Below are 26,208 nucleotides of genomic sequence, written 5' to 3'. Positions count from 1 at the left end.
GTTTATTCTGATGCCATTGCTTTGGTGCGAAGGAATCCACCCTCCTGGGAAAAGGCGAATGCATCTCACCATGGGCCACCAACGGGATCCGGAGCCACAATCCCTCCCCGGCCAGGACCAGCTGTGGCATGAGGGCTGCAGTGGGTCACTGGGAGCTTGGGGACAGAGCTCTGAAGCAAACGGCGAGCAGCCTGGGCACATCCAACCATTGCTGGGCGCTGCCTGGAGCTGGGAAGCATCGATCCCTCTGGGATGCTGCACATCTTGCAGAGATGGCATTGGTGCAGCGGCAATCTGCTGCTGGCCCCCAACATCTCACCTTCCCCTGCGTCCAGCGGGGGGCCTGTGGGTCGGCAGCATCCATCCAACAGCTGGAAACAGCCCATGGGAAGAAGAGGTGGTGGCGTACTGGGAACCATCTGCCCTGGTCACGGTTAGCCTGCATTTGTCTTTCTGCAGCCCCAGCGGCTCTGGGTTGTCAGATCCCTCAGAGGGACTGCCACAGCTTGTGGTCTGCAGCAATGCTGGAGCAATGCAGAGGGATGTAGAGATATAGGAATGCTGTCCTCTGCTCCTGTGCAGCCCAAGCCAGACCCACTGCAGAACAGTTCTGCCAGCATGGCTGAAGCTGATCCTGAGGAAACAGCTATTTTGGGGCTGTATTTGGGAAGCTGGAATGTTTTTCCATACACTTAACTGAAGTACTTTTTAAACACAAGCTGGTCCTGAGTGATGCAAGGCGCTACTCAGCAGTGCTGGACCCAGCAGAGCTCCCACTGTCTCCCACCTCCCCCAGCACTGCGCCTCAAGAAAAGATGGCACAGACTGAGCAGCTGATATTTGAGAGTGTTGTCAAGGAAACGTGACAGCCACTGCAAGACGTGCCCAGAGACAGACACTCACAGCTACACACGCATTGCTCCCTGCACTGACCTCAAATTTGTCTGTGCAATACAAGCCCGGCACAGCTGGGGACAGCAGGAACAGCAGCACGTGCAGGGCTCAGGGTCCCACTCCTTCAGACCAAGAGCCTTGTTTGCCACCTGGGATCTGGTCCAACTCCCCTCTCTCTTGTCTTCAACCCCAGTCTGCTTCCACCATCCATCCTGCGCGTTGTTTTCTTAGCACTGATGTGGGGCTCACATTGAACAATCAGACTCTGAACACGTGAAACGTCTCATAAAAAGCACAAAGGAATGTCATGGTGCAGCTGTGCCAGGGGCTGAAACACTTCCGATGTCTTTGTACACTCAAATATAGGTCTGGTGTCCAATACCCAAAGTCAATAGAAAGGAGGAAAAGAAGAATGTGTGAAGGGGGGAAAGACAGCACAACACCTCTCCTCCCTGAGGACTGCAGAGCATTTTAAATGAAACAGCTCCTTTGGGCGTGGTTATTTTTATGCTATAAATGCATTACAGCTGAAGTCATCTAGAAACACATTGGGGAAATCAAAAGTGTTCAGTGAGCACTGGCTCTAAACCTTCCAGTTCTGTTCCAAGACGGGTGGTGGCACCACGGCCTGATCCTTCTCTAAGCTGGGCACCTCATGGAGATGCCAAGACACATAAGAATGATGCCAGTTTGTTCGTGTGCTAGTTTCCTGCCTGCCTGCTGCACGTCAGTGAGCTCAGTGCCTCTGCAGGACAATGTGCCAAGAGCACACACTGCAGGACAGCACAAGACAGGCTGCAGTAGTGAAAAGGCAATTCCACTGCTAGGTGGGCTGCTCAGCAATACATTTACCATTGCTGCTAATTCACTGAATACATGGCATATGAGACATGTGAGGGCTCAGCCACCTGGGGCCACGCTGCCCTTCCATGGTCTCTGTGCACACCTAGCCCGAAACAAGGAGAAAGCAAATCCTCCTACCCGCTTAGTTTCGGGTACCAAGTCGTCCTTCATCCTCCGTTTGGTCCAGTCCCTGGCGAGCTCATCCTCTGCTATCTCCTGAAGGTGGAACACGGCCACTTGAGCTGATGTGCGACGGATGCGGCCACTTGGGGTCCTTTCAAAATCCTCTACGGGGGTGGGCTCTGGCTTCACCTCTGGCTCCTCTGGCGGCTGCAAAAGAGATATTGCTATGAGCAGGGGAGAAGAGGTGAGCTCCAGTCCTGGGATGCGGATGCTCAGGTTCAGGTTATGTGTTTGCCAACCTGTGTGCCAGAGAGGGCTGCAGAAACACCAGCACCCCAAGCTGGGGACCACAGGCACGCACACAACTACCTCCTCCCACCGCCACCCAGCCCGAGCACTGGGCTGGTGGCATTCCTCCATACTCTCAGCCTTCCCATGTGTACAAATATCCCCATTTATTAGTTACAGGGTTATCAGAGTCAGACGCAGTGCCAGCAGAGATCAACAGAACAGAAAAGGATGCTCCCCAGGGACGCATGCCACAACCCCAAGGCTTTTGAGTAGCTGGCCCTGAGGACATGGTCTAACATTTGTTTTGCAGCCACGGATGGAGAGCTGGCTGGAGGACAGAGGAACTGCTGGTCTCTCCCCTCACTTAAAAACAGCTCCTTGCTTTTTTAGAGGAGCAGGGAGAGCTGTTGCTTGCTCCCCACCTAAACCGCATGGTACAACACACACACGTGGTAATGTGAATGGAGAGAACAACATCAGTCTGACGTCTGCACCTGCCTTGCCTGGCCCGGCTCTGCCCGGCTCGCTCCTGCCCACAGGCTCTGCAGCTCTGCAGTCACCCCCAGGGAGGGATGGCCCCACTTCTCGGGTGGCGGAGGTGTCCGGGGGGCTCACTGAGGCTGGGTGTTCTGACCGTACATGGTAATCGTGGCCAGCCTTGGATTTGTATTTCTTCCCGCAGTGTGGGCAGCTGAAGACAGGCTTGTCAGCCTCGGCGAGCTGCTTCCCACAGCGCTTCTGGTGGTACTGGTAGCCCATCAGGCTGGAGAAGTTGGCTGCGCAGCCCTGCAGAGATGGGGCAAAGAGAGGGGTGAGGGAGGGCCGTGACACAGCTGTTACGGTGCCATCGATCCGGGCACTGCTGGGACACGTCCTGCTCTGCAAATCCCTCTGAGACACGGGGGATCACCAGCCCCAGTGACACGGAGAGGCAGAGGGAGCAGTCCCAGTGCCCCGTGCTAACTGCCCTGCTCTGACACACAGACAGGGTTCCCCAGACAGACAGACAGACGGCAGGCAGGGAGCAGCGAGTGGCAGGCAGGCATTGCCAAGTATGCTACGCAGAGAGCAAACCAGCTGCAGAGACAAACCTCAGCCACACGCCCCTGTTACCTGTTCGTGACTTGTCTGCAACCGCCTTGTCACCATTTTGGTGCTGTTCGGTTGATTTTTACACTGTGCCCAGGACACCACCAGCAGCCCTGTGCCCTTTGCTGGGTTCAGGAGGCAGAACTTGGCCTTCAGTGCTCCTCAACTCGCTCTGCTGCCACCCTCCTACTGGGAGCCAGAGGGATGGGGATGGGGACAGAGACAGCTGAGCTAGGGCAGAATCGTGTGCAAAGTCGAGAGCACAGCAAGGGATGCCCAGAGGACACGCGTCCCCTCTGCACTGGGACTCGCTCCTTCCATCTTCTCAGAGAACAAGAAACAGGAATCGTTCTTATACCTCATTGGGGCATTTCAGTTTTCCCATCTGCTTTAGCACTTTCCTCAGCCTTTCCCGCTCTTCCTGTTCACCAAGGGCAGCGGTTTCCACAGGAACAGGCTGGAAACAAGGAAGTAACAGAAGCGACAGAGTCAACCATTTACTCATGTCCTCTGTGCCAGGAGTGGGTGGTACAGCCCTGCCTCACTGCAGCTGTGAACCTCGCGCTAGGTCTCCCACTGCTTTGAGCCTTTGCTGTTCAATGCCAGATTTGCTCATGCATTTTCTGTGTTTGCACTGAAAGGGTTAATTGAGAAATGAATGAGCAGTTCCTGCACAGAGAATGCACCAGCCAGGCTAAAGAGCAGGAGATGAATGCACAGGTTAAAGACAAGTCACAACTGGTAAGCACGGGACATGTAGAAATATGGTTATGCCTTGCCCTGGTATCTCACAGGCAGACACAACTGGCTTGTTAAGCACAGCACCAAAACAGCTGCCTGCCAGACTTTGTTCACAACCAATTTTATTGCTATTTCTTATGAAAATGGCGGAGAGCAAAACATTGGATTTTGAGACTTGTGCAAAGCAGAGCTCATCAGTGCTGGGTGTGTAGGCACAGCTTTGGAGGCAGAGCTTTGCCACTCAAAATCCACCTCACCATACTCTGAATCTTCCACCATTCTGGGATTTGAATTCCTGTCTTATTTTTCCAGTTCTCTGCTCTATTCCCAGGGATCAACATTAGTTTAACTAGCTGCCTGGGAATGAAGGGCTTTGCTTAGCAAGGGTAAGGCTATCATCTGTACTAAGCAGCATGCAGGACACTGCAGAGATGGTGTTGTGAATCCCTCCTTTGTAAAGACGAAGGAAAGTGGACAGTTGATTGCTTCGTCTTCTGTATGTGCATCTTTAGGAAGAGAGCAGAAATGAGGTGTGAGATGAGAGCTGCCCAGCTCTCTTACCTTGCTGACGTGTTCAGCCATGGTGTGGTAATTCAGCCCAGCTTTGGACTTGAACTGCTTTTTGCAGTGTTGACACTTCAAGGCGTCCTGCAGCTGAAGGAATCAGAGGCAAATCACCATGGAGGCCCCGACACCTTCAGTTCTCCAAGGGTTGCTCATCAGTGAGCCCCATGGGCAGCTGCTGCTGCACCAATACCAGTGGTGGGACCCAGCAGACAACTCAGCACCCCGTCCTCCCGACCCAGTTTGAGCTTGCAGTTCAGCTTTCTCTTTGTTGGTCTGGATCTCTCTGTAATTTGGATACTGTTATCAAACCCATGTGCCCCCATTTTTGGAAAACATTCAATTTTGCATGTAGATTTAAACCCCACTGGCTGGAACCATCTGGACCTGATGTCTTCCTGTGAGAGGGCCAGGACAGAGAAGCAGCTTTGATCTACTGACATGCGAAAGGCCTTTTCTCTGCAGCTCTATTAACCATGACAGACGCTGGTGTATGATGTGCTTTCTGGGTGTCTAAACTGTTTAGAATTAAGACACTGCAGGACACAGTCACACAGACACTTCTCATGTTACTCCACTATTTGACTCAGCTTGGTCTCCTGAATGATGCACACACTGATGCAGAAGGGGAACTTGGAAAGTGAGTAAGTGAGTGATGACTTTTGCTGGGGCAAGTACAAGAATTTATTGACTCAAGAGGGGAATGCTCTGAGCTCTAGGAGACAGGATGTCTCAGCAGGGAGACTGCATTGGGATGGCTGTGGCTGTTCCTGCTCTTCCTGCCTGGAGGATGCTCCATCTTCAGCACAGTCCATTCACTCAAAGCTGAAGGGGAATGCAGACGGAGCTGCAAATCCCTCCTCATCCTGGAGCTCTTGAAAACGAAACCTCACAGCAGCCAACTGGAAATGACTCACTTGCACCTCTGCTCTGATGGGTTAATCTTGTTCCAGATCACATCACCAATCCTAACAAGGTCAGTGCTAAAACAGCCTTAATTCAGCAGATGCCAGTGCCAGCCATTGTAGGGCTTACTGTTCTGGTTAACACTGAAGAACACAGTATGTTCACATCTTAATAAACTCTTTCACTTGGGATGCTGGCCTCATATACCTGCCCTCAACTCCTTCGGATCCAAGCATGTTGCAACTCTTCCTATCCCTTATTTCCTTTCCAAAAATCTACAGAAAGAAGGCAGATTCCAGCTAAGAAATACTTCAATCTAATATTACAGCAGAGAACAAACGGAGAAGGTGCCTGCACTCCAGACTCATTTCTGATGGGAGTAGCTCAAGGCACAGCTATGCCATAGGCTCATTGCAGAGATGCTGCTGGGAAGTGGAAATGCAGCCACACACGGGGACTGTCCTTGTTGGACCACAATCTGCTCTAGCAGAGATGCTGTGAAGCACCCCAGCTCCTTGAATGACAGTTACCTCAGGAGTGACTGTGCCTCATGGGAAAAAGGAGCAGCACAGCAGTTCCTACAGCAGGAGCCTGCACATCCACCGGGGCTGGTGTGTCTGTTCTCACAGCCAGAGCACAGGTATGCCCTCTTGGGCAGGTCTGGCTCTGAAGGCCATTGTGATTCCACTTCGCCGTAAGCTTGGCAGGCTGTGCAAGCACCAATTCCTTGGCTGAACACCCACAGGCCTATTTATAGAGGGGAAGACAGGCCTGATGGCTCTCAAAGATCTGCATTCGGCAGGCTGGCTAGCCTTGCAGCCACGTGGAGCCTGCCTGGCTAGGGAGCTGCTTGGAAAGCACAGAGATAGGAGATAAAATGGCCAAGATCCCCATTCCACCAAAGCCAGAACACTAGCAGAGGCAGGACGCTGCCCGGCATCAATGTAATGCATGGTTTGGAAGGGATAACAGCCTCTCACTGCCATATAAATAGTGAGGCACAGGCTGAGGAAGCATTTACTGAAAATGAATGTGGAATCAAAGCTGAGCAAAGTATTTTCAAAGTGGGAGGCATTGATCCCGCGTTGGCTTTCTGTGACAATGGCTCTGCACCACACCAGGTGACGGATGAAGACGTAATCCTTTGCTCTGATGGATGGTGGTGTGGCGGAGAGACAATTTTTCATTGCACCATTACTAAACTCCTGCATCTCGACAGTCTGCCCGAGAACACTCAGGCTTGGTATCTCACTGAGACATGCTCTCATTCAACCACAATTTATCTGGCCCGATGCAACGCATGGCACAGAGCGAAATCCTGCAGCCAGGGCTCTGTAGGAGGCCAGATTAGAGACAACCCCAACAATCTCCCCAGCCTTGAAACTATTCATTTAGCTACTAAAAATGCACAACTCTGCTGGAGATATGGCAACAAGGGGCCAAGACCACAAAGGGATTCTGAATTGATGAGAATTAGGTGTCCATATCCCCTGTGAATTCGTATCAAAGTGAGGCAGCCAGCTCTCTGAAGACGACTAGCAAGTGCTCTATCAGCCACAGCCCAGAACTGGTTTTAGAAATACCAATACGCATTTAAAAGCAGCGCATGCACACAGCCAATCCCCTCCAAAATCCAGATCTGTGTGACTGAGTATGGCAAGCTCTTACTTTCTGGCAGACATCCATATGCTTTTTGAGCCCAACGATGGTTTTCCTGGTTATAACACTGCAGGTTGGACAGGCAACTTCTCCCTTCTCACTGATTTCCCGCTGCCACTGGTCCTCAGGATTTGCTGGTGAGAGAGAGGAGGGAGGTGTTACACACAGAGACAAGCAGAGAGCACGTCCTTCATAAGCCTGGGTTGGTCATGTTGAAAGGCACCGAAGCAGGAAAGTTTGCGATGTTTAACAGACAGATATTCATACGCATGGGCCAAAGCAAAGCTGGACACAAATCATGCACGTGTAAACCATGCCAGTCCCTCTGCTCCTGCAGCTGCAGCAAACAGGGCCAACGGGTCACTGATGTGGGTTACTTGACCTGCTGGCACTTTGTGGTATTTCACATTTCCAATCCCTGCTGGTATTCTGCATACTGGGAGTTACAGTGCCCCTCATCACCTGAACTCGCCCTGCTCAGAATAACTCCCTCTTGCCAAATAAAACAATCAGCGGAACTGAAACAAAGGTGAGCGCCTCGGCTCCATTCAGATGTGTGCCTGGAAAGCATTTCTTTTCCCAGCAGACAAACAAGCAGCTAGGGGAGTGTTGTCTTCCAGACGTGTGTTTATTTGAATGGCCAGGTCCAGCTTAAAAACACCTACAATAAAAGATAAATGCAGCCAAAAACTGCCCCCAGATCCAGATTTCATGCCGTGTTCTCAGCAGAACTGTGCTGGGTTTCATGCAAGGGAAGCCCGGTCTGAATAAAATCCGCCAAGTCTGTTTATTTGGATGCTTTTGCATGGCTGTGAGATCACAGAGTCGTTTATTTGAATTTGAAACCAGTGCAAGGTACTGCAGCTGTATTTATCTTGCACATCCTGCGTTCCTCCTGCTGTCAGAGCTCCCAGGGAAAGTCAGCCTGTGCTAGCTCGTAGGCTCACCCTGAGGGCTCCAGGAAGACACAGTCATAGTCAGTTATATGTTGGCACGTTCATGGAGATGAAGTTATAAAAATGCCAGCATCCCAGCAGCTGCTTTGAACTGTGGTCACACTGAAGCCAGGTGGAACCAGGATCTGGCTGTTAACTCCCAGCTCTTACAGCGAACACATCTATCCTCACAGTGACCCCTTTCAGGATGTCAGCTGTGACATTGTGGTCAGCCTGCTACACCTCAAAAGGGCAGGAACTGTCTACTCCTATTTGTAGTCTTGTGCTGGGTCTAGCTTCTGCTTTTGCTCACAAACCTGCAAGAAAACTCATCCAGCACAGAGGCTGCCGGACCAGGAGGGAAGCAGGGATCACAAGCGGTGCAGGTGGGCAGGCTCAGTGCAGAGCAGAGGACCGAGCTGCTAAGCAGCCAGGCTGCATGCAGAGCTGCTGCCTCTGCTCTGCCTCCATCAGCCTTACCTGCTGGTAGGTGCACAGCTGCTTCCTTCTTCACACCAGCTCCTGGAGGTTTCTTTTTCAGCTCCTCCATGTTGGTGCTCCCCTCCAGCTTCTTGGCTCGATGGGCTTTCGCCTTGTCCTCTGCTTTGACGAGACCTGTAATGAGAAGGGACTTTGTTCAACACTTGCTTTAATAGCGTCAGACCAACTTACACGTAGCAGGAAAAATACCTCTACTTCTGACATAGGAACAGTGAGATAGGTGTAGGTCTGCCAAGGCTGTACGTGTAGGACCGCGTTCACAATTACGACAGACAATGTTATAATTAGCTTCTGGTGCTTTGTAAACTGAAATAATCATTTCCCTCAATCCTCACAATTTAGGAACTACAGAAACACCACGGCAAAGCAGGTAGACTGCTTCTGGCAAGGGAGACTGGGAAGAAGACAACCTGGAGAGAAGGCAAAAGGGCATTCTGCAATAAACCAAAAGAGGCAATTGAATAGCAAGTTCAAGATCTAAAAGGGATGCTTCTGCTGGTGAACTTGCACTGGAAAGGCTTAATGCTTCCTCCAAAGAATGCGGATTACTTTTAGAAAACTGGACAAACTGGGTTCCCAGACATCATATCCCACAGGATCTCTCTCACCACTGGCTCTCTACACAACTGTCATGATGGACACAGATCTCTCCTGGTCCTGCTGGCTTCTGGGAAGGTGAGGAAGAACAAAAGGGGAGGAGAGGTGACCTGGCAACAGGTGCACAGAAGAGGAAACCTAGCACAGTCCCCTTGGCTGATGGCAACCGTCACTGAGCTGCCTGCAAACCAGAAAAGGCTCTGAAAGAATGAGTTGGGAGAGGAACTCGAAAGCAGGGCTCTCCATACATGCAGAAACAGCACCCCATGACCCTAGTGGCACCCTTGCCCCCAGGGAGCAAACTTTGTTGTGTTACAGATGGTATGCTGAACCACAGGGACACTGGGAAATGCCTGCTCTTTTTCAGTTTCCATTTGAGGCAGTAGGTCATGGGGGAATGGGCTTATTCACAAGGAACCCACAGCAGACATTTCAGTCTGTGGCAGTGTCTCTGCGGGGAAGTTAAGGGAAACAAACCCAGACTTCCCAGGAGCCAGAGGACAGGAAATCACAGAGACCACATCCCATCTGCTCTTTGGTAAGTGTGTTTAATTCCTTCAAAGCCATTAGTGCTTCTCCCCCAGGACTTGTACTGGAAGGTGCTGCCTCCTCCAGTGCCTAGAAATGCATGCTTTATTTTCTCAGTTGAATGAGTTTCATAGCCAGCATGAATCCAGTTGCTTTCAAGCTGGGGGTGTTCCAGGTTTCCTCCCTCCATACCCAGCTGGGTGTGCTGATGGAGCACGACCACAGTCCCAGTCACTCTTGTTTTGTCAAGCTGAAGAAGCCAAATTCTGAGTCTCCCCTCAGGAAAGAGCCCAGTAACACATCTCTTCACCCTTGAATTCATTTTCTGTAACGTGGGTGACCAGCACTGGAGACAGTCTGAGGAATGGATGCATCACCATTCTACTCAGCAGAAATAATTTTCAGCTCCACTGGCAATACTGTGGCATCCCAAGCCAGAGATCGCCTGCCTCATGGCTCACTGGTGCCAGCAGCTCTTTACTCTGTGTTACAGACTTAACCAGGTCCTTCCCCCTCTTCCCTCATTTTCCAGGAAAGGCTCCCAAGAAGAGCAGATTGGGTTGGTATCAATGATAACAATGTTACTGCCTTTTATTTCCTTTCCTTTCCAACTTTCTTATGGTCAAAGGCACCAGTTCCTCTGCCATGACATTTCTGTGCATAGTGGCTCCCACTTTACTTCCACCACAGGAAGGGCTTGAAATGTACCTGTAGCTTCTCCCTGAAATGTCCCAGAGAGAAGCTACAAACCACAGCTGATCCATCCATATTACCTTTTAGTCCAAATGTTCCCGAGATGGACGGCTGCTCCCCCGTAAACTTCTTAGGAGTTTTCTGTTTCCTTCCTGACTCAAAAGAGAGAAACAGAGAGAGAGATTTGGTCAAATACCCTTACTGCCAGGTGGATTTCAGCTGTCCCAGGGCCAGGGCTGTACACACACTCCATGTCAGGAGGAAAGGAATCACCCCAAGGAGGCCTTCACCACTATGAAATAAAGGAGATGCTGAATGCAGCAGGCAGCCTAGTGAACACTAACAGGATTCTGCTTCATGCACCACAAAACTAGAAGTCATAATATCTAAGGCCAATTCAATGACTGAAGCCACGGCTCTGTCCAGTGCCAAGAGCCTCACAAGCTAAGGTATTTGGTGCTGGTTCACTTGGGGAGCTGCAAGCAGTGCAAACCGATGCTATAACAGGGGTAACCATGGCCTGGCTCAGCCCAGCCCTGCCTGCCAGGCACACAGTGCTAATAAGAGCACCCAACAGGTAAGGAAAATGTGTTTGTCACTCAGCCTGGTTTAATGCCACACTCAGGATAGAGAAGCTGACTAAGCAGCTCGCTATGCTGCAGGTAATTCAATCCACGTCCAACCCCACAGGTACTACAGAAATACCTCTACTACAGCTACTGCCTGTTTTTAACTTGCAGTGAAATTCACTGTTTCAAGAAACCATGGGAGCAAATTAGCAGGATGTTAAAAAAAGGCTTAATTACATTCAGAAACCTTCAGCAGCATTCACTGGATCACAACCCTGGCCCTTCCCATGGGAACCCCCTCCCCTGGGCTCCTGAACCAGCACAGCCCCAGGCTCTAATCTTACTGTGCTTCATCCTCTCCGGGTCTTCTTCCTGCAGTGATGCCTGGCTGCCCCCCTGCTGCCCGCCATCCTTGCCACTCGAGGACTTTGCCGTGGGGGTGGCAGCTGCAATCGCCTCGGCTGCGGCGATCTGAAACTCCTTGCTCTCCCGGCTCTCTGCCGGGCATTCACCATTCTCAGCATGATCCTGGGACACGGCTTTTTCCGTCTTTGCCTGTTTGGGATGGATGGTGGGGCAAGCTGAACTCTCAGCAGCTCTAGGGCAAAGCACAGAGGGCTTGTTTAAAGAGGGGTTGAAAGACAAATGTTCTGACACTTCTCCCCACTCCTAATCCCAGACCATGGGAATGGAGGCTTCCAGCCATCCCTATGCCACTACCACACAGCCCAGTCGCAGCCCGGTACCTTTTCTTGCCGCTGCTCTTCCCAATGGCCTTCTGCACTTTGTTTTCTGTTTTGCTGGCTGGCACTGGTCGGTCCAAGTGATTCCAGAGACGATGTTTTTCCAGCTGGGTTTTGGAACTGAAGGCAGCTTCGCAGTACGAGCACGAGTACGTCAGCTTCTCCGAGATTGCGCCCTGTGTGGAGAGGGAGAGAAAGGTGGGCATGGATGTCAGACCTCAGCAGGGCCAGGATTTTTCTGATGCAGTTATGGACACAGTGTGTAATAATACCCTTCCCCTCATGACAGTTCCCAAAGGTCCATTCCCTCCAAAATCACAAGGGACCCACTTGTAAGCACCTTGCAGCCTGTGCCTGGCCCATCTGTGTCCTCCCACATTCATCCCATGTTTCCCATAGGGTATAAGGCCTGAGAGCAGCTTTGCCCTGTAGACTGCAATGTAAAAGGCCACTGGCAATGATACATGGCCCTCCAGTCTCCTTACCCCTTGGCAGCGCTGATAGTGGTACTTCAAGCCATAAATGCTGGGAAACTCCAGCCAGCAGCCTGAATTGGGGCATTTCACCCTGGAGTGGGCTTTGAATTCATCCTTCCACTGGTTCATCAGTGGCAGCTGGGAACAGGAGAGATGAGAGACGCAGCTGAGCGATGAGCACCTTGTGCCTGGGGGTGCACCACTATGTTCTGAGAGGTGCAGGGGCACAGATGGGATTTCTGATCATCCCTGTCCACTCCCAGTCCCCTCCCAATGGTTTCAGTGCTCCCTCTCACCTGTGAAAGACGTGGGGATGGAGCCACGCATTGAGGCTCTGCAGATTCTCAGTTCCCCCCGAGAATTTACCTTGCTGTGCCTCCTGAGGCACACAGCGTGCTCCTGGTCAGGCTGGGGAATAAATCAGGCCAGAAATTGCCTGGGTGATTTAACTACCCCACATTTCATTTGGGTGGTAAATCACACTGTGCCCATTCCCTCACGACTAACTGCTCTGTGTGTTGTCTACGCCAGTGTGCTGGAATTAAACTGCAAGATTCTAGGGGAAATAAATCAACCAGTGCTCCCTGATCGTTAGCCAAACCCGAGGTGGCTGCAAGAGAAATGAGCTCATCTGGGAACAGCACTGGGAAGGGGAATTTGGAGGGGGGTACTGTTCCCCACCAGGATTTTGTAGGGTGCTTAGCAATGCTGTGCACTCTCACAGAGGGGATACAGGACCCAAGATTCTGCTAAGCTCATTAACATGCTGCTCTGAAGACTAAACCACCTGAAAGGAAGGTTTAACAAAGCAAGGCTGACTGTAGTGGTGGTGCAGGGAACAAGGCAGAGGCAGGGACCACATCTGGGCTCTTACAGGGATGTCTTTCAGTGCCTGGTTCTCAGCCTTGGGTCGTCCTTTCTTCTTGCCTTCGGTTTTGTCACTGGTTGCATTTCCTGCAAACAAATGTAGCACAAGTCACCTTTTGCCCAACCTACCCCATGGTGTCCTCCTGGCTCCGGGCTGCCCTGCACAAGATGCAGATCCCCATTTGAAGGCAATTCCAGCTTCCCTGCAACTCAGTGCAAAGCCCATGCACCTGCAGACACCTGTGTGACTGAGCACAGTCCAGCTTCTCCTGCAGTCTGCAGACTGCTCTCCTTTAATTTGCAGAAGCAAAGCACTGAGCATTTTCAGCAGAGCTGAAAGCCATACTCCCACTTGAGTCAGATGGAAATCCTTCTATAACTATGCTATTTAGCAAAAGAAATCTGTGCTCTGAACCAGCTGTTGAACACAGATATCCCCTGTTAACTCTGCGTGGTTGGTAGGGCTGAGCTGCCCTGGGGCTGCAGGACACTGACTTCCACGGGGAGAGCAGGAATGGGAATGGTGGGGGGTGAAGGACAAGTAAGGCAGTGCCTGGAGGGGCTCAGACCAGGAGGAGAGGTGACACAGACACCTCTGAGAGGGGCCATGGCTGTGTGTGCTCACAGCAGACTCTCATTGTCCCATCCAGAAACCTGCTCTGTTCAGCCAGATGCTGTGATGTTGTCACCACTTCCAAACAGCCACAGAGATCATGAGCTTCCCAACACGGTGGTGTGGGGCACAACAAGCACAAACACATTGAACTGTGCCAAGTCCTAGACTGGACACTGAGGCCCACAAGGACAGCACAGTCCTGATTTCACTTAACTCACAAACGGAAGGGATTGAGCCAAGTGGAACAAACTCCATGACAACTTTCATCAGGGTTTGTATGCAGAGTTTGAGGAAGTTTCTCAAATCAATCCATTGTAACACTCTAACTTTAATCCTTCCTAGCTGGAGCAGAGTTCTGCTGTCACCCTGTGGGTCTGGAGAGCCTTGGTGAGGTGCTTCTGGGCAGGGAATCTATTCACTAGGACAATTCCAGGCTCACCAGACACATGCTCAGGTTTATCTCCACCATCAGAGTGCTGGCAGCCAGTTCACACCCCCCTGGCTCGGAAGAACTCCAGCACAAGCAGCCTCTCCCAGAGGACCCAGCCGTGCTGATGGTGCCACATGACTGCCCTGGCACCATGGGTGCTCTGTGCTGCTCAGTCCCTCTCTTGTGCTCTGCTTTTAGAGTCTAACAATTGCTAAGAGAAACATTCCAAATCAGGGCAATTTCTGAAAATAGAGGTCAGGCAGTTGAACTGAAGTGATGGAAATAGCAGGAAATAGAAATGGCAATTCTCTGACATAGATTTCAGCACGACTCATAGCTTGGCTGCAATTGTACAAAAGCCAACACATGGACAAAGGAAGGGCCCGGGAGCTCAGACCATGTTGTTACCCTGCTCCCTACTGGGGCATGTACAAATCTGCCTGCACAAGCACTTGTTGGCACAGTTCAAAAGGAGGAAGCAGAAGTAACAACCAAGAGGAATGAAAATTGCCTGGTCAAAAGCAAGGGATCAAAGCACTGCCAACTCCTCCTCTGGAGGCAAGCAGCACGCGTGCGGCGTGTCAGCGTGGCTGTAACAGACCCACCTGAATGGAGAGATTGCTGCAAGGCTCCTTAAACTGTCATGCTTTAAGTGATGCTGAGTCTCATGCACAACATTCAGACTGAGGTCTGAGAGGGCTTAATGAGAGGGATCAGGAATGAAAGCCATTTGCTACGACAATAGAACCAAGCTAAAAAGCATCCCAGAGAAGGAAGCCCAGATAGCAGAGGGTGGTTGAGATTAAAAACCTCAACTAACTCAACCTATAAAACACCCTTCCCTGGTGAAAATCAGATATGAAGAAGAGGCCGGAAGGCACGTCAGCAAAGCTCCTGAGCAACCAGAGCTCAGCTCCAAGCCTGGCACTGGTGGCACTCTGAAACCAACCCCAGATTTCTCAGCAAGTGAGAGAGATTAAACAGAAAGCCATCCAGTTACCTACAGAAGCCCTACCAAAACCACCGGCTTTCTTCATTTCCACACCTTCTGCCCCAGCGGCCAGAGGTAAAATAGCAAGCAAGACAATTTCCTCATTTATTTCCCAGCCCTCTGAAGCTGAGCCAGCTGGTTTGCTTCATTTTGGTACCCATAAAGGCATCATTCCGAGATGCTGCATCCCTCGGGAATCCCACTAACTCAGAAGGCCTCATCTGCAAGAGCTGGCTGTTCACGTATAGCACAGCAGCAACCTCTGAGGAACATAAAAACTCCTAAAAAGTCACCCACCTGGTCCTGCAAAGCAGCCTCTGCTCCAGAACTGCAGGGAAGATCTTGCAGGCTCACTCCCCCAAACTGCAGGCTTTGGAGCAGCATTGCAGGGCTCATTCCAAAACTTTCAGAGTGGCTGTGAGGACTCCTGCTCACCACACCTCCCTTATGCCTCCTGCATTTTCAGTCTTGCACTCATGTGCATGCTCAGACCACACACCCAGGCTTTTCCTATGTGCTTATGTAGGGAAGGACCTCATCCTCCAGGTGAAATGAAGCTACTGCACATCATGGGACTGTATGAGCTGGGAACCACACAATCTCACAACACAGCAGTTACCTGCTATTCCTCTCCTTTTTTTCCCTCTGCTTTCTCTCCTAAATGCTTCAAAATAACCCCAATTCAGAAGACCCCAGAGCAGCCAGAAGAGCACACCCTATCCAGCAGCCCAGCATGCCCACGGCCACAGCTTGCCTCAGGGACACCTCTTCTTTCCTTTCTACAACTTCCACAAGTTTCAAAACTTCTGGTAATGCTTCACGTCAATTAAGTGCATGAAAGCTCCCCGTCCAGATGCCCTCACTGACCAGCTGCCAGTTGGGAACAGCATTAAGCCTTATTTACTCTGACAAAGGGAATCCCTATACTTGTTTCCACTTTCAGCACTTTCCCAGATATTGCAACAAGGTACCTTCATTATTCTTCACTGCATCACTTTCAGTCCACGTAAATCAGAATGAAGGGCTGAAATGAAATCTGCTTTACTTCTAAGGTGCTGATAAGACGCCACCAGCTTTGGGTGCACGTACTTTCCATGATCAGAGCCACCTGTGAGCCCCACAGAGGGGCTGAGAGCGTCTCTGCTCAGCAGAAGCAGACGGGAGAAAATCTCCTTGGGTCTGGAGATGCCTGAATAGTGAAATCCACCATCGATCAGAGCGACAGTGCATGGGTCCCCGAGGAGCTCCATCCAGGGGGTACGACACGGGAGGCAGCAGATGGCTGAACTCATTTCAGCCTTTCCACCCTTTCACATAACATTTAGCTACCACCATGATAAATAGACTTAGAGACACCCATCTTGTTAGACAGAGGCAGGGTGAGATCGTCCCCTCCAGCTCATCCACGTTCAGAGACAGAAAAGCAGTTCCTTACCCAGCCTGGGGAGCTCTGCTGGAGGGTTCAGCCTCGCCTCTGCCCTGCTCTCTTTGCTGGGTTTGGTGGAACCTGCAGTCTTCCTTCCACCTTTACAGGCATAGGAATCCGCCATCTCTGAAACAAGCAGGGGATGAGTTACAAGTCACATGGAGCTGGGAAGAACACATGCTGAAAGCAAGGAGAGCTGCTGGAATGGAGGGAAATTAGAAATCTGACAGCTGAAGCATTCCCACAAAGGGAAGAAACAAGATAGATTTCTGAGTATCTGTCCTCTGGCTGAGCAACGCAAAAGAAATGGTTGAAAAGCTGCTTTCATGATGAGCTGGTTTCCTTTCCACGTATAACAGCAAAGACTTTATTAAAAATTATGGGCTGGCTTCGTCCAGAGAAGTAACGAGTAAATGGCTTTTCCTCTTCGTTTATTTCTATACTTTCATTTAAGACACCAAAAGGAAAAAAAAATAGTGAGTTTTAATGAACAGATGCAGTGATAAATTTCCAATTTTCCTTATTAATGGGAAACTGTTATAAACCGAGAATTGCTAATGTTATCTAAATTTTCTGTATTAATAATTCAATTTGGCTTCTCTATAAATAATGAACATCAGAAATTATCACGGAAGGCCCGGTCGTGCTCCCCGCAGAAGCAACCAGCAGGAGACCCCTCTGCTTCAGGAGGATTAAGGCCATGGAGTGGCTGCTTCTGCCCAAGTTCATTTCAAGTATCCTCAGACACTGAACCCAAACCTCACACTTGAACGAAGGGAGATAACACAGCTGCTTGGAGTGAGCCACCGCTGCGGGCTGTACAGCCCGGTACAATGCAGCAGGATGAGGGATGCACCTTGCAGGAGGGGCTCAGACTGTCTGGTTTGGAAGTTTCTTGCAGTGCAGACAAAATTCACTGCTGGGCTGAGCAAGTGTGGGTTTGGAGACCAATGAGCAGGGTCTGGATAAGCAGCAGTGCTATAGCCTTCAACTCAGATCTTGCTGCAGAGCCCAGCTGCACCAAGGGACCAAACCTGCCCTGGGGGTGTCAGGGCTTTGGGAGCGGGTCCTGCTGGCCCCCATGGGCACATCCAGCCTGAAAACCATGGACAGTGCCAGGGAAGCGATGCCGATGCTCAGCCAGACACGAGCAGTGCAGATTGCAGGAAGTGCCACCTGCTGCCTTCTTTTCACCTCTGCTTAACACTTCTTTCCCATGTGCACACATTTTTTAAAACACAGATGTGACCTGTCGGCCTCTGATGCCTCTCACGTAACCCCGTCTGCATCGTTCAGCTCAATCCAAGTCAAAGATGAGCCCCCTGAGCATCCCTAATCACCCTGCCCAGGTGCCCGGTGGGATTGCGGTGCTTGGGGAGCAGCTCCTCTGTACCCACACCATGGGAAACGGGGTTGCAGGCCCCCAGCCCCAGAGCACTGCTATCACAGTGTGGGACACTGTGCTGTCCCTTGAGGTGTCCTTCCAGAGGTGACAACAGGGACTTCCTGTGCAGGAAAGCATAACTGTGCATGGCATGCAGACCAGATGCTCCCAGACGAGCTGGCAAACTCCTCCAGCAAGTGTTCAGCCAGTGACAAATACTGGGCTGTTTGTGCAGACACAAAGGTTAATCAAATCAAATGAGAAATTCCATTCTTGGCAACAGGTTCTCTGGCATTCAGTGCCGAACACAGGAATCATTTATTCCACTCCTTTGAACTCCTGCAGCAGAAGATCTGGGTATGAGCTGCAGCGGCTCTGGGAGTGGGCACCCAGTGGGGTCCCTGCAGTCTTTCCCCAAACTGCAGCTCATCCATGGGGACAAATGTGCCAGTGCCCTCTCCTCCTGTGCCACTTGTGAAGGACAACACGCAGGGAAGGTCCTGCTGGGAGCAGACACCCCGCATGTTCACACCCAATAGTGCATGGGCAGCAGTGGGAGCAAGGGATGAGGTGAGCATCATTTCCTATCGCTCCATCCTGGGGCTGAGCATCGCTCCTGAGCGCTCCCATCCTGGACCTGCAGTCCCACTATCACTGCTGATCACTTCTGTCCCATCAGAGAGGCCCTTTCTGGCCGGTTTTGGAGGTTTGAAACTTCTCTGCTTTCCCCATCAAATACGGCTTTGAATTTTTTCCCCTGTAATTTTTAGCTTATACGAAAAATAAAAGCCAATAAACCTCCTAGCGAGAGCCAAGTGCCACTCCATGACCATCAATACAACCCCAGGGATCCCAGAGGAATTGCCCCAGAGCCAGAGAGCAGAAATCAGCCCATTGTCTTCAGCCATATCCAAACTTCTTACTTGATTTGAGTCACACCCGCTGACACCAGCCAACAGCCTGTGCCGTGTGCCTTTCCATGCTTCCACTGCGTTTTGGTGCATTTTGCAGCCAGTGATGAGAGAAACAGATATTGGCAGGTCCCAGCTGTGAGCGGTGCTGGGATGCACTGGGGGAGGCCGGGACAGCCGCAGCATCTTTGCAGGTCAAGCTTCACTCTATCACAGCTCCTCCTGAAGAGGTGCTGGGCACAGCCTGACTGCTGGCACATTTGGTATGAACTGGAAAAGGGGAACTGATTCCACACTTCAACACGTATCAGTCACCGGGGACCAGGTCAGCAGCAGCACACACACACTCCACCAGGGAATGCTGTGTGGCCCCAGCGCTTTGCAACCACCTCAGCACACATCACCCATTGACTGCTCCACTTATTGTCAACAATTAATTGATGGCTCGGTGTGATGGAGGTAATGCCAAAAAGGCAAGTGAGCTGTGGGGTGAGTGGCATGCTGGGGCAGCGGGGATGCAGCGAGGCCATCACAGGTGACAGCCATCAAAAGGAGCTCAGGGTTGCGCACTAAGAGAAACTTTTGGGCATGGGGAGAGGCTCCCTTGGGAGAAAGGGGAATCACCAAGAGGGAAGCGCTTGGCAGGTGACGTGACCTCTGGGGTAAGGATGGCCACCCCATGCCAGTGGAGATGCCATGCACGTCGCTGCCTCTCCTGCCCCTCTGCAGTGCTCTGAGTGCAGCTGGTGGCCGCGCAGCTGCAGGGGATGTCCATCTGAGGTCCTTCAGCATCACCACCATCACTCAAACCCAGCAACACCCGCTGGCCAGCGGTTCTCCTTAGTACCCCTATGAGGCTCTTCTGCAGGAAATCACTTGCACCGAGCAGAAGTAGCACCCAGCCATTGCACTTCACCCAAGTGCTTATTTCTGGGCACGGGCGAAGCTTTTGGTGGTTTGAAAGTTTCTATTTGAAACATGAGCAAGTCCCTCCCCTTCGGCCATCCTCGGGCCCAAAAGCAAATGGGAAAAGCACACACACAAACACGCACAAAATCCCAGCAGACAGTGAGCAGCAGCAGCAGCCCCGGCCGGAGCCACCACCCGGTGTCACCACTGCCCGGTGACCTGCGGGGCCGTGTGTCACATCACCGCTGGGCTCCGCCGGCGTGAGCAGAGGCGGACGCCCGTCCCGCTGTCACTTCCTTGGACCTGCCAGGGTCACGCCATCACCTGTCACCTCCACGGCCTGGGCCGAGCCATACTCGGCGGCCGGGTCCCTCATCCTCCTGCCCTGGCCGACGCATCTTCCCGTCACCTCCCCGGCCGGGATCCGCTCGTCCAGGGCCGCCCCACCTCCTGTCACCTCGGTGCCCCGGGCCGTTCCACCCTCGGTTGTCCCCCGTCCTCTCTCCCGGCTCACCTCTCCCGTCACCTCGCCGACCCGGCCACGGACAGGCCGGCTCACCCCGCGGCCCATCGACCTCTCGGACCCGCAGCCCGCCCCCTCCCCGCCCCCGTCACCCCGCTTAGGGCCCCGCCGCCGCCCGCCGCCCCCGCTCGGGGCCCGTTCCGGGCTGCGCCGAGGCCCCGTCCCGCCACCGGCCCCGCGCTCCCGGGAGGGGAAGCGAGAGGCAAAATGGCGACGCGGGCTGCGGCCGGAGGAGCGGGAACGGGAACGGGAGCGGGGGTCCCCGCGGCGGGGCCGGGCCGGGGCCTCGCTCGGTGCTTACCTCGGCGGCAGCGGCCGCGGTGCGGGGCGCTGGGGCCGGGCGCCCCCCGAGCGGCGAAGCGGCGCCGCCCGCGGCTGTGGGGCCGCCGTACGGGGCTCCCCGGCGCGCCGCCGCCCGCGCTCCGCCGCCGCTCTCCCGCCCGCCCCTCCGCCGCCGCCGCGGCTCATGCGCGCTTCCCCGCCCGGCCCGGCCCGCCCCGCGCCCGCCGGCAGCACCGGGCCCAGCGCCGCGCGGCTCTCGCGTGGCTCCGCCGGCGGGGCCCGGCCGCGGGGCGGGAGGGCGGCGGCACCGCCCCGGCGAGGCGGGACCGGGCGGCGCCCCCGGGCCGGGACCGGCGCCCACCCGGGCGAACCCGCGGCCGGAGCCGGGCAGGTGCCTCCCGCGTTCCCTTCCGGCCGCCCCCATGGGCGGCGGGGTGCCCGTGCCGCGACGGGGACGGCGGACGCGAGGGGACAGGCGGCGGCCGTGGCCGAAGCGAGTGGTGGGGATGGCGTGGTCAGAAAGCGGGGATGGAGCGCTGACGGCCGTTCCCGAGGCTTTAAGCTCGCGGCTGTCCCGCCGGCAGCCCCGTGTCCCCAGCGCCCGGTGTCACCCTGCGGGGCTGGAGGCACCGGGACAGGTGTGTCGGGGCAGAGCCGTCCCTAGGAACACCGTGACCCAGAGCTCGCTGTAGCCCTGCTGCCATCCCAGTAGCTGTGGCTGCGCAGGATGAAATCAGGAGGCTGTTGGCAGGTGGGAGTGCAGCCCGGTGTCCGTCGCTACCAGGCTGGTGGCCCTGCTCGGCGTCACACGTCACTGCGACAGCTCTGAGCGCACACCAAAGGCACATGGCAGTGCCCTAAGTTCCATCCCTGCTCCGTTTCCCTCCATCTCCGGGCCACGTGGGTGAGCAATCTGCGGGTTAGAAGGCTGTGAAATGCCGTTCTGCTCAGGAAGAATGGCATTTCCCAGGAGCTGGCAGTGCTGCCATCACGGCTTACACCCAGCAGGGACGGCTCGATGCTGTGGCCGCATGGGTGGACATCGACATGTTTCTGTGGCCAAGCTCTCCGTGCTGCCCGCCCTGCAGGGTCCAGCTACGTCGCATCACCAGAGCAATGCAACACCAGCTGGGAGCTCCCCCGCCATTCCCCTCTGTCTCCACGGAGGGGAAAGAGCTTAATTAACGTCTGCAGAGAGCATGTAAGGCTCGATGTAATTGCTGGGTATGATTATCAGCGGAGCAGAGGGTGCTCAGCAGGGTGGGAGGGGAGGCACAACCCACCTCCTTTGTATGAATGGGGTATAGCTGAGGGAGCTCCATTCCCTGCAGCGGGGAGAGCCGTGGAGTTGCAATGGGGCTGATGCACATCCACTGCACAACTCCGCGGGGCAAGGCTGCAAACTGCATCCGCGTCCCTTCGAGTGCCATCACACATATGGCACAGCTGAGAGTGACAGTGGCAGAGGTGGCAGAGCTGCAGCCCTAAAGCTTGAGGGATGTTAAGAGGGGCTCAGAAGGGGCTCTCTGTCACAGTCTGGCTTTCTGCACTGGCCAAGCACAGTTTTGCAGGACATGGTGCATGGTGACACGGAGCAGCCGTGCAGCCCAGACGTGGATGGGTTTGGAGAGAGGCCAGTGGCTGAGCAAGGTACAGAAATCCTAAATAATACCATAGAACAACAGCTACAGTTCCTATTTTCAGGCCATGCTCAGAGAAGGGGAGGGGGCCGAGGAATGAACTTGAAAAGAACAGTAAATGTGGAACAGATGCTGAGAAGCGCCTTTTTGTTCTTGTTTTCCAGGCGTAGAGTTGTGAGAGCCCGGCTGGGAAGGGCAAAGCAAGGAGGAGGAGGATGGGGGGGGGGAGGGGGGCGGCCATGGCATAGAGGAACTGTGCAGCCACGGCACTGCCATCCTTTGTGTGCTCGTGGGAAGCCATCGTGATCATCCTGCATCATAGCATTGCCAAAGGGTGGCTCATGGAGGAGGGATGCAGAGCCCATGGCGGCAGCACGTCTCACCATGTGCTACCAGGAGGCCACATCCATGTCAAGACGGAGCTGTGGGGCTCAGTTGCCCTGGAGGTATTGCAGCAGTGCAGTGAGCTGCTGCCATATGCACACACTTCTCAATTTCTGGGGTTGGTGTGCAGGGTGGGTGTCTCTCGTATAAATCCTCACAGTCCCACCTTGGGGCTTGGCACCGCTGGCCAGGAGACAGTCTGACTTGAACTACACCTGGCTAGCATCTAAAAATGCAAAACGTGGGCAAAAAAAATCCCTTTGAAGGGCAGGAAATTCTTTGATTTTAGAATGCAGGTCTGTCCTCCCTAGGGGCAGAGGGATGCTGAGGCAGTTTGGGACTGGGCACTCTTGGTTCTTGAATCCAGGAATGTCCCTCTGTCCCAGAACAGGGCTAGCTGCTAGCATGCACTTACTGGTGAATAACTCCACAACCCCCAATACTCAGCAGGCTGCAGCATCCTTCGTACCTTCCAACCTGTGGGATGACGTGGATGTGAGATTTTACCTGCTTCTGCTCTTCATGCACCTCCAAAACTCATGCTGTGAGCTGCCAGCACGGGAAGCCACAGCTGGAGCTGGGACGTGCAGCAGCATCACCAACAGCAGGGCAGTGCCAGAGTGGCACTGGGAGGCACTGGAGCCCAGCTGTTGCCTGTGTGCACTGAGCATCACTTGCTGCAAGGTGATAAACAGTCACCTTCGTGCATTTTGGGGACGCACACACCTGCCATGGCCCTGTCCCCAACCCAGCGCTGCCCTTGGGGGCATCCCCTGGTGGTCACTGCTCCCTCCCTATTGTCCTCATGATGGAGAGCACAGCCCCACAGCTCAGCCACCATCTGTGTGGTGCCAGAACAAAGCAGGAATCACTCATGACCATCCAGGCCATCCCCAGCCTCCTGCCAGCCCTGCAGTGTGGGCCTCTGATTGGAAACCGGAGAATGTGCCAGCCATGAATGATGCTGATAGCCTTTTTTTTTTTTTCCTGTCTTTTTTCTTTTTTTCTCTCTTTTTTTTTTTTTTCCCACTGTGCTTGAATGAGTTCAGCAAATATAAGCTAAAAAAGAGGGGAAAAAGGGCAAGCAAAAATCCGAGCAGATTTAATTTTAGATAGAGCACGGAAGCAAAATGGCTGCGGTGCAAAGAGGGGAAGTTAATGGAGAAACCCTATGGCTGCGCTGCTATTAGTTCTTTATAGGGCATTATTGGCCCTGTGGGGAGCCTGTCCCAAGCTAGGAGGGTCAATGCTGGGGCTGCCCCAGGGCAGTGGGGTGAGATGAGGATTGTGGGTTTGGGGACAGAGCAGTAATGTGTGAAGATGCCCTCAAATTGGTCTCTATGATCCTTATTAGTCCTTTCCAGCATGGGATGTTCCATGATCCCCAGGAAGCCATTACCTGGTGGGAAATGAAGTGGCTCATTGCAGGTTGGTGATTTGGGGCTTTTGACTTGAGACCCACTACAAACAGCCCATACCAAACCAGCCTGGAGATGTGTCAAAACCAAGTTTCCCCCCAAATTGTTCTGCTCTGTGCCTGGTGCTGCCAGGAGGAGTTTGGGCTTTGGGGGGCATTGCTCGCTGCAGTCCTTCAGGAGTTGGAAATGAGAACCTGAAAGTGAAGGAGGTTACATGGGGAAAAATATATGAAATGAAACAATTCTTCCCGCTCTGATACATTCTAATTAAGGGAACTGTCACCCTTATTAAGAGGCCATTAATTCATCGTCATAATTCACCATCGGGAAAGCAAGTACCCAAAATGTGCCTGGGCCTTGGGGACAGTCCTGCTCCTCTCCTTCCTGCATCTTTTGGAAGCTGAATATCACCAACCTCCTCCTGTAACCCCAGGCTCATTCCTGCCTGTGTCCTCTGCCCTGTGTGCTCTTGTGCTTTTGCAGTACAGAGGATGGAGGATGCTGCTCCAGGGGAAGCAAAGCCCCAGGGGCTGCCAAAATGTCCCCAGTGCTTCCTTTCTGCCAACATCACCTCCTGGTTACAGACAGCTCTGTCTGTGGAGCCTCTCATTATGCATTCTGCATGGAGGGACTTGCATCAGCTTAATTAACGAGGTAAGAAAGACAGGACCTTTGAGGAAATCTTAATTATATTATCCATCTCACCCTGAGTGGCACCTGATCCATCCCAACACTGTTCCCAAGTTCATTAGCAATGATCTGAAATTGATTAGCCCTGGGTGCGCAGTGACAGGGACAAGGACCAGAGATCCAGGGTAGGGACTGGGAGTATAGAATGGGGATCAGGGCTCTGGGGTGGGAACCAGGGCTTCAGGATGGGGACCAGAAATGTGAGATGAGAAGTAGAGCTTTGGGATGGGGATTGGGGCTTCAGGATGGGGACCAGGGATATGGGATGGGAAGCAGGGCTTTGAGGTGGTAAGCAGGGCTTTGGGTTGGCAATCAAAGTTATGGGATGGGGACCAGGGCTTTGGGATGGGGACCAGGACCCTGGAATAGAAACCAGGACTTGGGGAGGGGGATCTGTTGTGACTGACAGTCCGGCAGATACCTGATGGGAGGACAGGTACCTGATGAGCTGGGGCACATAGCCTGCCAGGGAAGGGCAGCAGATCCCAACTGGCCTCACTTTGGCCCTTGAGCAGACACTGACATCCATCAGCAGTGTCCCATAGCTGCATGCAGCAGGGATATCTGTGGCTGCGGCTGTAGCCAAGCATGAATGTGAATGCTGGGAGATCGCTTCCTGAATCAGAGAGGCAATCAGCAGCATTTCAGTTCTGAAGATATCTGTATCATCAAGCCAGGCACAGTAATTACTTGGACAAATTAGGCATGCATTTGCTACGTGCAACTGTGTCGGTGGTGACGATTTTTTTTTTTTTTTTTTTTTGCTTGCAAAGCCTTGCTGCAATGTGCAAGCAGCCTCCACCACTGGGAAGGGACTGCTGCATTTTTCCTTTTTAAAGCAAGAAAAAGCTGGCCGTTATTTTTTATCCCAATAGCTCTTTGTCCTGCTTATTGCAAACAATATAGCCGAGAGCAAGGAAATAACTCCGGTTGCGTCCCAGCAGGGTCCGGCCCCGGTTCTTTTCGGGTATGGGACGCTGGGATTAGGACACAGAGGGCATTAGAGGGCGCCAGATGATTGCCCAGAGGCGGACCCGTACTCCGATGCAGCCTTGGAGAATGCTCAGCTCGCACCAGCTGCACCAGAAGCAGAAATAGCAGAGCAGTGGCAGAATGGGATGTGCAGCCCTGATGTGGGGTTTGCTTTTGGCTTCCATCAGCTCAGCGGGTCTCTGGCTGCAGAAGGGGAACTGGAGCATAGCCTGACACGGGCGGAGGTGGCACACGAAGCCGGAGCTGGGGTCCCAACGAGGGACACTCTGACAGCAAAACTGCCCCCAGACCACTTGGGCACAGCACGACAGGAGCCATTCTGCCCCGTCAACTCTCCGGAGCTCTCCAAAAAATCTCAGCTCTAACGATGCTGCACCCACATCTCCAGCCCTGCCACCATGGTCTGCTCCAGGACACAGCACCTGCTCCTATGGGGACAGCCACCCACTGCCAGCCACCCCAGTGCCACCACCCCACCGCCATCCATTCCCAGTGCCATCTCCTCACTGCCACCCTCTCCCAGTGCCCAGTGCCGGGGCTGGGGCGGCAGCATGGGGGGCTCTGATCTGGTGCAGAGGTCTCACAGCAGAAG

General features: G+C 53.3%; 1 protein-coding gene across 10 annotated transcripts in view; it reads right to left on the bottom strand.

Annotated features, from left to right (window-relative positions):
• Positions 1-20,804, bottom strand: part of ZNF512B (zinc finger protein 512B) — a 30,517-nt gene extending 9,713 nt beyond the window's left edge. Inside the window, exons 1-13 of one of the 10 annotated variants that reach the window (XM_085241901.1) lie at positions 20,511-20,803; positions 16,492-16,608; positions 13,027-13,106; positions 12,162-12,290; positions 11,680-11,852; positions 11,278-11,531; positions 10,445-10,522; positions 8,526-8,660; positions 7,120-7,244; positions 4,543-4,635; positions 3,599-3,697; positions 2,650-2,937; positions 1,876-2,067 (exon numbers count right to left, since the gene is read on the bottom strand). In XM_085241901.1, the coding sequence (XP_085098027.1) occupies positions 1,876-2,067; positions 2,650-2,937; positions 3,599-3,697; positions 4,543-4,635; positions 7,120-7,244; positions 8,526-8,660; positions 10,445-10,522; positions 11,278-11,531; positions 11,680-11,852; positions 12,162-12,290; positions 13,027-13,106; positions 16,492-16,606 (1,761 nt within the window). In that variant the 5' untranslated portion in view covers positions 16,607-16,608; positions 20,511-20,803. Of the gene's footprint in view, positions 1-1,875; positions 2,068-2,649; positions 2,938-3,598; positions 3,698-4,542; positions 4,636-7,119; positions 7,245-8,525; positions 8,661-10,444; positions 10,523-11,277; positions 11,532-11,679; positions 11,853-12,161; positions 12,291-13,026; positions 13,107-16,491; positions 16,609-20,510 lie in introns of those variants that run through there. The other 9 variants (XM_085241902.1, XM_085241908.1, XM_085241905.1 and 6 more) reach the window with 9 other exon arrangements.
• Positions 20,805-26,208: the final 5,404 nt, after the last annotated feature.

Source organism: Meleagris gallopavo, chromosome 22 (assembly GCF_905368555.1).
Source record: "Meleagris gallopavo chromosome 22, MGAL_WU_HG_1.1, whole genome shotgun sequence".
Classification (NCBI taxonomy): Eukaryota; Metazoa; Chordata; class Aves; order Galliformes; family Phasianidae; genus Meleagris; species Meleagris gallopavo.
This window is presented reverse-complemented; position numbering and strand designations above follow the sequence as displayed.